At 36.3% G+C, this 12,574-nt stretch overlaps 1 protein-coding gene across 2 annotated transcripts in view; it reads left to right on the top strand.

Annotated features, from left to right (window-relative positions):
• The window catches only part of fras1 (Fraser extracellular matrix complex subunit 1), a 367,570-nt gene extending 364,355 nt beyond the window's left edge, over window positions 1–3,215 (top strand). For both annotated transcript variants that reach the window (XM_088629471.1, XM_088629472.1), the window contains 2 exons: window positions 315–461; window positions 916–3,215. In XM_088629471.1, the coding sequence (XP_088485597.1) occupies window positions 315–461; window positions 916–1,497 (729 nt within the window). In that variant the 3' untranslated portion in view covers window positions 1,498–3,215. The remainder of the gene's footprint in view (window positions 1–314; window positions 462–915) is intronic.
• Window positions 3,216–12,574: the final 9,359 nt, after the last annotated feature.

Consider the following 12,574-nt stretch of genomic DNA (forward strand, 5'->3'; position numbering starts at 1 on the left):
GAATTCACTGTGAGGTTTTGAAAGAGTGATGGGTGCTCCCTGATAGTAGGGCATTGCAGTAGTCCAACCTGCTGTATACAAGAGCAATGTTATGTGTTTGTTTTCAAAAGTAACAGATCTTTTAGAAAGTCCTTTCCAATTCTTTCATTTTACAGCTAGCATGTCAGTGTTTTTCTTCCATTGGTTCAGTACATTTCTTTTTTACGAAATAGTCCATTGTACGTATTTTCGAATTTGAAACACACATTAAATTTACACTTTCTTGTGTTTATTCTTAAGCTAGATTTTACAGTAATTAACTCCTCTTTCATCAGGATCGCAAACAGCCTGAGGTTTGTGACAAGTATTTCCATGATGTGCCATTTGAGGCTCACTTTGCTACTGATATTCCTGAACTCCAGTCAATGACAGCAATGTCTGGTGTAGATGGATTCACAATGAAGGTTGATGCCCTTTATAAGGTTGGTATTTGTAATAAAAGCTATAATTATTGATACTTCTTTATCAAAACAGTAGCTTGATTTATATTAAATTCCAGCTTCCAAATGATCAATGTAGGATCGATGGACTGAATGGAGTCTAAGGTTTACTTTTGTTTCTTTTCTCTAGAATTTGCAAAAAATATATATATAAATTTCTTTATGACATAAACTATTGGAATACATGAGATTTTGCTTTCAGTTTTTGTGTCATATTCAGTACTTTAAATATGGATAAATAATTTCAATAAATGCCTATCTTCATTTCTACATTTCGTTTGGTAATCAGCAGATATTTTTTAATTTAAATTTCACATCAAGTAAAAACATAACCTGACATTTTTGTTGATATACCTGTCTTTAAATTAAAGGGTACGTGATGTCTAAAGATGCCTTTTTCTAAAATTAAGTTACTTTCACTGTCTCCCTTTTTTAGGTGGAAGCTGGTCATCAATGGTACCTGCAAGTAATCTATATAATTGGACCAGAGGCCAGTTCAGGGCCAAGGATCCAGCGCTCATTGACCTACCAGCTAAAGCGCAGTCAGAGAGATCTTGTAGATAACACAGGGCGCCTGACTCTGGATGAATCACTCATCTATGACAACGAGGGAGATCAGGTGAAGAATGGCACCAACATGAAGACCCTGAAATTGGAAATGCAGGCAGCAGCCTTCACTGCACAAACAAGTAACTTCATAGGTGGTGCCATCGCTGCAGTAATCTTCCTGTCTCTCATTGTATTTACTTTTTGCTTTCTGTCCAAGAAAAGCTACAGAAAGGGGAAGAAAAAAAGGCATGCAACAAATCTGGCAGAGAAGTATCCACTGAACACTAAAGTTGAAGACTGCCTGAGGAATGTAGATCATCTTGAAAAGAACTTAATCGCCAAGCACTGCACTGTGAAAAACAATATCCTCAATAAAAACCAAGGGGCCTGCAAGGTCAAAGAGGTCAAGCTTAAGCAGGTGAATTTAGTCAAATGTCATAACAATTTACATGATGGCACAGAGGTCTGATTCAATACAATGTTACAATTTTTTGTTTTCCGACATTGTAATAATAAAATTACTGTATTTTTATAAAAATATAAAAAAGGGAAAAGTCGTTTTCAGCTATGCAGTGTAACACGTTTCACAACTGAGCTACCTCTTGAGAGCAAAGGACAAGCGTGCTATATTAACTTGATCCTGATGGTTTAGACCCACTTCACTGACTTTCATTTTTCAAGTATGCAAAAGTGTAACATAAATCAAACGTTATTCATCAAAAAACAACTGGCCAGTTATCAAAGTGTCAATGGACTCCCAGGGACCAATCTTTGTTCACTCCTTGAACATTCTTCTACTTCTAATCACAGTATGTTTGAGTCACAATCCAACATACTGTGATGTGAACTAGCTAATGCCTGGTACATCTAAACAGAAGGGTACACAATTATAAGGTGTTCTATGGCAGCATAACAAGTGCAGCCCTATTCACTCTGAGCATTTTTTGGGATCCATGGAAAATGGCATGCTAAAACTGTGTAATGAATCCTATGTAGAAATGTATTTGTTCCTGTTCAACAGATTTATTAATGTCAAGAGAACATTAAGTATTATTTTACTTTAAAATCACTAACTACGCATGACAGCAGAAAAATGAAAAATAAAAGTTGAATAGTGAAAAAACATTGACAATCCTAGTGGCTCAGAGACTTAACTTGTTGAGTTGTTTAGCTTTCCAATTGTGCATTTTATGTGACACTGTACAGCTAGAATATAACCACTATGATTTCTGAAGTATTATGAACACCTTGGGTGTTTGTGTGGAACCTGGTGAGCTGTGTACATATCTATTCAGTGCAAAAGTGCAATTACTTGACATTTAAAAACATCCAAGATAAACCAAGATCAGTGTGAGATGTTTTAAAGTTCTCATGGCGTTTACAGAGTATAGATCAGAGTCCACATAAACCTGTATTTCCATATATCACAATACTAAAATAATTTTCAGCAGACAGTTTTTAAAAATTGTTTCGAATTTTGTTATATGCATTATTTTAGTCAGACATCATCAAGTGTAACTTTTTGTAAAACTGGTGTGACGGGAAACTTTAAATTTATTGTGCAGTTTTAGCAAGTGTAGACTGCAGTTCATATTTTTCTTTTTATATCTTTGAAGTGATTTTAAGTAAGTATCCTATGCTTTTAAATGCCTGTAAACATTAGATAGACTCCTTTATATATGTAATACATATTATCTTAAATATTTTATTTACCCAACCTACTTAAGATTTGCCAAAAGCACTGCAATATCCACCAAAAATGTTTTTGTCATATATACAATATTATCATTATCACATGCTAATAGTGTCTTCAAGAATATTTTGTAACTGGGAATTGTTCTTCTACTTATCTTTCATTACGTAATATTATATATTCTTTATTTACTGTGTTATGTTGTGTTTTTATTATTTTAATAATAATAATGATTTGTAAAATCGCATAGTATTATGATGGTGTGTGAGAAACGATTTTGATTATTTGCCATAGCACTGAATTTACTACTGTGTATTATTAACTACTGGAGTAGTCAACATATTTGTAGCACGGCACACAAGCTTTTTATCACAATAAATAAGTCTTTTGGTGCTATATTTTCTTGATTGAAAAAATACTACCATTGCATTACCTACTGTAAATGGTGTATTCCATGTTTTTAGTAATGAAAAAAATAAAGACACTAACAATAACACATCTTCTTACTGTCCATATTCTTGCATTGTCCATTCTTATAGAGTTATAGAAACAATTAAAAGAATCTACTGCAGCATGATATGTAATCAGACACTGTCAGGGAAACTTTAGCACTTGACACAACAGAATCCTTTCTGTTGTTTACAATGAAGTTATAAGATGATTTGAACATGATAGTAATGTGCTGATACATCCACTCAGATTACGCATCAAAACCCATTGCTACGGGAAAATTACCTTGCAGCAGTGTGATTAATTACACTGCCGAAAAGCATATTTGCTGGGCAAAGAAGATCAGTAGGTGGCACTACTGGGGATGTTTGTAAAAAAATTTAATGTTGTCCTACTTCTTTAAATCAATTTATTATGGATTATTAATATGTTATCATGTAAGCAAAGGGAAATTCTGGTATCTGAAAATAAAAAGTTTCTGAACATCATATATTAATAAACTATATTAATGTATTAATATAAATATATTTATAATATATAAAACCGTACTGGTAGCTTTAACCAATATTGTTAGTAGTGTCTTGTTGCCTCAACAAAAAAAGAAAATTTGTACATAGTACAATAGTAGAAAAATACATTCCATTTGGTTTTTCATAGCAGTTAGGACAAGGAATTTTTTTTTTAATTTAATCAATTATTATGTGGTGTTATGTATTAATTTTGTAGCCAGTTAACATCAATCGGAGAGGACCCGGCTACAGAAACTGGCCATAAATAACTTAAAGCGATTGGCTTAGGAACTCCCAATTCCCACAAAACCCACTGGGCACCTTCCTGGTGACTATGTCATGAGTCCCTTTGCTACCTGGCTGTGGTGACATACTGTACAGCACGTCCCACCCAGTGCTAGTGCTTCACTAGTTAACAGCACATGTGCAAAAGGACGTCACACGGGACATGAGATGGGAGTTTATTTTCTAAAAATATATGTAATAGTTTCCAGAAGTATTCACAGGTCAGGAGGACTGCAAGCTGCTAGTGGGAATCTAACTATATCCCAGCCTATGCTGCACCAGACTCACCACCTCATTACCTGGTTTCAAATGCACCTTTTGGTACAGGACAAAATAATTCAAATTGCTTTTTTTTTATCTGGACTCTTTTTTTTACAGTACTAATGGTAAAGAAAAAAGGGCAGCTACAGAAAAACATCTTAAATCATAATTATAAAAACACACATAGTGGCTTTAAAAATCTAGTATTTAAAAACCAAATATACATTTAAAACTTCAATGGTGATTTCTGTTAAAGGGCATCTTTAAAATTCCTTACTCTGTGGTGATGAAATTGGAATAACTAGTTTTAGTGCAATTGCTGGAGTGCTATCTCTTTGGAGTCCCGGGTGATCTCACAGGACAAAGAAATACTGGTAGGTTCATTGGCTTCTGAAAGTTTTCTAATCAAATAAGTTGATTGGAAAATGTATTGGTGGATGTATAACTGTAAAAATGTTTCAATTCACAATATTTTCTTCAAAATATGTTTAAACTATTGTAGTTTTATTAACTACTAAGGTCAACTTAGTAAATAGTACCCATAAACTAACATACTGTATACAGTAATTAAATTTCCCTGTACTTTTCAATGTTAATGTATTGGCTTTGCATAAAATAATACAAAAATATTCCTTTAAAGCAAGAAGTTACTCATTCTAAGCTTTGTAAATAAGGATACAATGAAAGCCAGGGTCTAATCCTTTCCACGTATGCCTTCCACTAGGCTGGCATCGCACCCGACCCTCACCCTTCGTTTTGCAGGTGGATATCCTATGTTCCCATTGCTTTTTTGTGCTGAACCCGGCCAGGTTACGTGGGTTGCCCGGCTACCAGACGCTTGCCCGCGAACGCCACCCCCAGGTCCGGCTCCTGGGGCAGGTCCCGGTAACACTGTCTCGGGCAGGGTACGTTCAGTCTTAGTTTGTCCTGTCATGAGGGTCTTTCTTTTACCATTCTTTTTCTGACCTCTCAACTCAGACCTGTTTGCCAAGGGAGACCCTACCAGGAGCACAAGGCTCCAGGTGACAGCTCTACGCATCCCTGAGGTACACAAGCCCCACCACCTCGACAAAGTGACGATCCATGGGGGGGTCCCTGGAGTGGTCGCTGGAGCAAAGGCTCAGGCATGGGAGGAGTTTGAAGAGGCCATGGAGAAAGACTATCAGATGGCCTCGAGGTTGTTCTGGCAAACCATTTGGCACCTCAGGAGTGGAAGGTGTGACCTCGCCCTGGCTGTGAAAAGCAGGGTTGGGGAAGTGACCTCTTCTGGGGAAATTGTTGAGCGGTGTAAAGAGCAGTTTGAGGAATTTCTCAACCCCATGGACATTCCCTCCTATCAGGAGGCAGTGACAGTCATACAGATGCAGCCATTCAAAGTGCGCGGGACAAACCTGTACTGCAGGCAACTCACTACGTCATTATGTCACTACGTGATTGGCTGGCCAAAATGACTGACAGGGGCACTCGTGGTGCGTTGGTTGGTCGTGGAAAGATTTCATCATTTAATGTCTTTACTAAATATTGAATATTTATATGGAATTTTACAACTTAAGGGAAATTTTAGTAGCTGAGCATAAAAAGAAGAGGAGCATAACGCATAAATCAAGGTCATAAACGATATTAATTTAGGAACATAAACATATTAGTGTATGTAAACTGTACTGTATATGGCTGGTCTTGGTAGTTGAATGAAAAAATACAAAGCAGTCTTCTGTTTCTCCCTAAACATTTTAAGCATCAAAGTTTTATAAAACGGTCCCCAAATATGCGAATGCTGTATAGAATGAATTTTAATTTTAAAAATTTATTTAGCACGAAAATTAAGCTGTTTACGTTCCTCTGCCTGAGAATATAGTCCCTCGTTGCTACACAACGCAGAAACACAGCCACAAGTAACTAGCAAAGAGAGGACATTAGCTAGCCAATATGATAAAGGAATAAATGACTTTTTTTGTTTATTTCTTTAGTAGCACATTTACAGATGCAGCCATTCAAAATGCACGGTACAAACCTGTGGTACAGGAAAGCCACCGCAGGGCACCGCAGTAAGTGATTGCCTGGCCAAAATGACCGACAGGGGCACTCATGGTGCATTGGTTGGTAGTGAAAAGATTTAATCATTTAATCTCTTGACTGTGCACATTTTAATCAGCTTAGTATTGAATATTTATATGAAATTTTACCACTAAAGGGAAATTTTAGTAGCTGAGCATAAAAAGAAGAGGAGCATAACGCATCTGAAGGTCATAAACGATATTAATTTAGGAACATAAACATTACTGTATGTAAACTGTACTGTGTATGGCTGGTCTTGGTAGTTCAAAGAAAAAATACACACCAGTCTTCCATTTCTCCCTAAACATTTTAAGCATTAAAGTTTTATGAAACGGTACCCAAATATGCGAGTGCTGTATAGAATGAATTTTAATTTAAAAAAATTATTTAACACGAAAATTAAGCTGTTTACATCTTCCGCCTGAGAACATAGTCACCCGTTGCTACCCAAGGCAGAAACACAGCCACTAAGTAGCAAAGAGAGGTTATTAGCTAGCCAATGTGATAAAGAAAAAAATGATTATTTTGTTTATTTCTTTTGCACATTTATTTGAACATTTCCATCGATTGTACCAGCACTTGGAAACGCCAGTTTTCCATGTAGTTTCCAGTTTCCGCACCCGGCATCAAACAAATTTATATTTCTAAATATCACAACATGATCGAATTAAAGTCATTTTAATAACAATGAATAGTCACCTATGTATTACAATATAAACATTTATATTGATTTAAATCGCGTTTAAATTGCCTTTATTTAAAACCCATAAATAAAGCTGATACTGTTTAGACTTTTAATTATTTAAAACTGTATTACAGCAGCATAATGCACAATGCAACGTAAATCGCTTTGTCTTCTGCGTAATAATGTTCACCTCTCTGTCCAGCAAATTAACAATAATAATAATAGTAATGAACTTTATTGTATATGGCGCCTTTAAAGGTGGCTCCTCAAAGCGCTTTACAGGATAAAAACAATAACAACAATAGTGTTAGGGTTGGCAAACTATTTTTTTATAGAAATACAAAATAAGATATAATGATGTGTTCCGGCTTAGACATTAATGAAGAGCATAACACGTGGGCGGCGTAGCGGTCGGCTCTGGCTTTCCCATCTATACCGATGCACTGAAAGTACAACCCCCCTCTCTGCGGGAGTGCTGGCTGTGATGAATTAAACCGGTTTCACAGGTATTTTCAAAGTAGGAGGGGGCGAGATTTCCAGCGAAAGACACCTCCCCCCTCCAAAACCACCCAGTTAGTACAGTACTTACTAGTTAAGAAAGCTAGGCTCCTCAATGAAATCGCTTTAACATGCTAATGCACTGGTGTAACAGTCCGGGCGTGGCAAGCTTTTAATGTCAACCCGACTACAGCGAAAGGAACCCTTCTTTCATTGGAAGACAATGAACATATTTTAGCCCTAAATGAATTAATAGCAAACATGGTTTACCAAGAAAGTTTAGCCTTTGTCACTAATGAAACCACTAAATAAAGACATAAATATAGAAATCTTAAGATTTTTAAAATACATGACTTTGCTCAAATTTATTGAAAAATAAAAACGATTACAAACGCCAGTGGAGAGAGAGAACAGAGGAGGGATGTTGGTTTTGCATAAGGGGCGGGGCTATGGAAATGAGGTATATTTGGGAATGTAGAGTTACATGTTCTGGCTGTTTGTGAATTATTGTCGTTGAGTATGGAGTGTTGAGGTATTGATTTTGTGTAATGCTTTATGCTGAAAATTGAGGTGGATTTTGTTTATGATAAAGAGGATAAACTGGGATGGGAGAAGGGTTTGGTTTTGCATAAAGGGCGGGATTATGATAATTGGAGGAATTTGAGAGAGTTTGCGGGCTATTTTTGGTTTGTATTACGAAAAATTCGTACAAGATATTGAGATTTGTTGTTGTTTTGTTGAGATTTAACTCCACAAGTCTGAGTTCTTGTGTCTGTCCTATCCGAGCCCGAAAGTATTACAATATGTATCTTATAGCAGGTGGTGTACAGCTTTTTAGTAAAGATTACACTTTTCTAAAATGTATTTACAAAATAAAAACGATTACAATCTAATCTTTCCACGTTTGATCCCAAGATCCCAAGAAAAATAAATCTAAACGGGGAGAAAGCTATGCTGAAAGTTTATTAAGATATCAATTTATGTTGCATTTGTCTGATTGTGAAAAAACACATATATTTAAACACGCATTTGTGATTTAAATCAAAACGTGATTTAAATCAATATAAATGTTTATATTGTAACGCATAGGTGACTATTCATTGTTATTAAAATGACTTAAATTCGATCATGTTGTGATATTTAGAAATATAAAAGTCAATTAATTGTCCATAATATTGCTATTCTAGTTTTTCAAAGAAATGTCGCAGTACACGAATATAATCATATCGTTATTAATTTCTTTAGATACACGATTCCATATTATATTGGCAGAAAAGCTTAAAACTACCACTTTTTTACACGCTATTTCATATCTTAGTTAAAGACTTTGATGCTTAAAATGTATAGGGAGAAATGGAATACCGGTGTGTATTTTTTCTTTAATTCCAATTCCGATTCCTGGAATCTGACTTGCTGACCCTTCTGAAGTGGTTCCGTAATATCTGGTATACGGAAAAGAAAGCGTTGATTTTATGAAAAATCAATTATGAAATTATGAAACGCTCTGTTAAAAACAAGGGAGTTTTTATGTCTGTTGCAGTAAAAGAAAATGCCTGACAAAGTAGGGCTTGGACAGATTCCAAGTGCTTGTACAAATGTGCTAAAGAAATTAGCAAAAAAAGTCATTCCTTTATCATTCCTTTATCGTATTGGCTAGCTAATGTCCTGTTTGTCAAAGAAAAAACTAAAAGTATTTTCATTTAAAATGACGGTTAGAAAGAATGTGGACCAGCGTAATACTTTGAGTTTACAGCTTTTCCAAAGTCATTCATTATTAATACCATTAGTAATATCTTCAGTAAAGGCTTTGATGCATAAATATTTCTGATAAAGTTAGGTTGTGTACTTTTGTCCAACTGAGCAATCTTGCTTTCATAAAATATACCAACTTTTTAATGACTGATGATTAACATGCTGTAATACACAGTTTAAATTTAAAAGCTCAAATGCTGTACATGAGAGGTTAAGCTTTATTGGCTCCTCCTGGCAGTTTTACAAGGTGATTCCGGATACTTTCTGACATGACGTCAAATGACGCGATAAACTGCGTGATACTGCGTTTTGATGCGACACGCCCAACGGGGTATACCGCGAAATACCCCACCCATTTTGAATGGCTGCATCTGTTTTTGAACATTTCCATCCATTGTACAAGCACTGAAAATCTGTCCAATCCCTAGTTTGTCAGGCATTTTCTTTTAGTATAACAGACATAAAAACTCCCTTGCTTTTAACAGAGCATTTAATAATTTCTAAGATTGAAAATGATTTAAACTATGCGACACTTATAATTCAACGAGAGTTCAAAATATCACAAGGATCCTCAATAGCGCAACAAAGACAGCAGAAAAAGATACGTGTATCAGATGAGAATCTAAGCGTTTTTAGCTACGCTTTAAAATTTCCTTATCACACAGTTAAAAGTCAAAATTCTGGGGTGTGCGTATACGACAGAATATGGCACGGCTTCAGAAGGGTGTCAGCTAATCAGATTTCAGGATCTGAATTATCTGTTTTATAATCGGGAATATAATATGGAGTTAAAGAAATTAATAATGATATTAATTTAAGGATCTAAATATCTAAATCTATGTATCTATATAGCTGGTAGTATTATTGTATTCCACTTTGTAAAAATGTTTTGTTAAAACCCGAATCGCAGCGGAAGAGAGAAAAATATGGATTCTGTTTTTGGTTATGGTCTGTAGCTCAAATCCTGCTTAACTAAAAATTAGACACAAGAAGAGTATTATTGGACAATGTTGTGAGGCTCTGGCTGAATTTCTCTGTAAATTGAAGAATTATAGAGGAGACACGTTGTGTATCGCCTCTTTTTACACTTGTAAAAAAAAACATTCCAATGTTAATGCGACATGGAAGATATTATTAATAATGTTGCACTTTCGGGCTTGTGGTGTATTGGTCTTTAGTGAAAAGATGTAATCATTTAATCTCTTTACTGTGCACATTTTAATCCGCTTAGTATTGAATATTTATATGGAATTTAATAGAAGAGGAGCATAACGCATCTGAAGGTCATAAACGATATTAATTTAGGAACATAAACATATTATGTAAACTGTATATTGCTGGTATTGGTATTTTAAAGAAAAAATACACACTAGTATTTCATTTCTCCCTAAACATTTTAAGCATCAAAGTCTTACAAGTGGTTATTTTGGGAACTTTTTTACATGCTCCTTCTCCTCCTTCTGTTCAAATCCAGCTATCGCCACGAGTTTTCGTTTAACAAACATTTCTTTGAAAAACTAAAATAGCAATAGCAAAATAGCAATATTATGGACACTCTATTGACTTTATTATATTTCTAAATGTCACAACATGTTCGAATCTATGGCATTTATTAATAACAGTGAATAGTTTCAAACAGCTACTGACATCTTTATCATCAATACGTGAAAAAAGTGAATCCTTTTTTTTTATGTTCTGTAGCTCAAATCATGCTTAACTAAAAATTAGACACAAGAGTATTATTGGACAATACTGTGAGGCTAAAGAAATCAATAACGATATTAATTCAAAGATCTGAATATATTTAATGCATACGCCTGACATCTGACAGTGTGTCTACTCGCCTGTGTGGTGACATCACTGTCTTTCCCTCTGAATATCTAACAGGAACCTGTACCTTGTGGATCCCTTTAGATCTCCCTTCAGATTTAAAAGGTTATTAATAATATCTTATTAAAATAACATTGGAATGTTCTTTCAAGTGTAAAATGAGGCGATACGCAACGTGTCTCCTTCATACATTTTCAGTTTACAGACCGTACAAGATCATTTTTTAGGAATAATGTCTTCCGTATCACAAATTGGTATGCTTTTCACAGGTGTAAATCCGCCTATTTTCTAATCGCTTCATCCAGAACGGGTAACAGTTTCACAACTCACCTTCCCCCCTGCATGCCTGACTTTCTTTTTAACCCTTATTTTATTTTTCACAGTCTGGCAATGACAGAATTCACATTCACTGCGCCCTAACAGCCTTGCAGATCAGAAAATCAAGGAAGAAAACATTTATCATGCCCGGCTTCTCAATGGAATTGCTTTAACTTGCTAATGCTTTACTGTAACAATCCGGTTGTGGCAAGCTTCTAATGTCTTCTGACTTGGGCGAAAGGAACCCATCTTTCGTTGGAAGACAATGAACATATTCTACCCATACATGAGAATATAATATAAATACACCAAGGGATTGGGTTGAGCTCCCATCACAAAAAAATCTGCGAGCCTGCACTACAGCGACCTTAGTATGGAGACAAAGACCTTTTATGGGAAGAGATGTGGTGCTTTGGCCGCCTCGGCTTGCAAAGTGCGAAGGGTAAGCAAATACACCAGGCTTCATCTGAAATACGTGATTATAGTGCATATTACAAGGTATTATTGCTGTATTGAATTATACATTCTATTATAATTATTTGCAGCCTGTTCTTCAAGAAAACACTGCACACGCGAAACGCTCTTTGAAGACTACCAGGACAGTAAAAAAGAAAGCGGTATGATGGATGAAAAGAAAAGTTTATTTTGAAGTCTGTTTTGCAACTGATGAATACTATTGTGACTTTATTTCTTACATGGATTCTGTTATTTTGCCACAGGCTGTGGGTCTCTGCTCTCGGCCACTGGCCAGGGTGCCAACCTGTAGAAGCTGCACCTGTGTGGATACTTTTCGGCAGCAGCGGGAGCAGTACGACTCATTACTGGGGAGGATTTGGAGGTTAGAGACTGTTCGGAGGTACTGTTCCAGTAGTCAAATGCTAGGGCAGCTGTCTCCGAACAGACCTTCATCTCCTGATAAGTGCCTCCCCCACTGCGCAGGTTGCAGTGCCTGGCGGAAGGTGTATCTCCACACAGCCCTCTGCCCCCCCCCCCCAGAGCACACACCGGCTCAGGACACTCCAACCCGGGCTCTATGCTCACCACCGCACAGGACTTGGCTGATGCTGTCCCCGCTGTCTATCTCACCCAGGAAGCTCCATTTACACAGCAGAATTCACAGATGCCAGTGCAACGTACAGTTCTCCCAGATATCCAACTGTTGCCCATCAGTCAAGAGAAGGAGGGGGAGTTGTACTTGCAGAGCATCGGC

Source organism: Lepisosteus platostomus, chromosome 4 (assembly GCF_059453375.1).
Source record: "Lepisosteus platostomus isolate fLepPlt1 chromosome 4, fLepPlt1.hap1, whole genome shotgun sequence".
In the NCBI taxonomy this organism is placed as follows: Eukaryota; Metazoa; Chordata; class Actinopteri; order Semionotiformes; family Lepisosteidae; genus Lepisosteus; species Lepisosteus platostomus.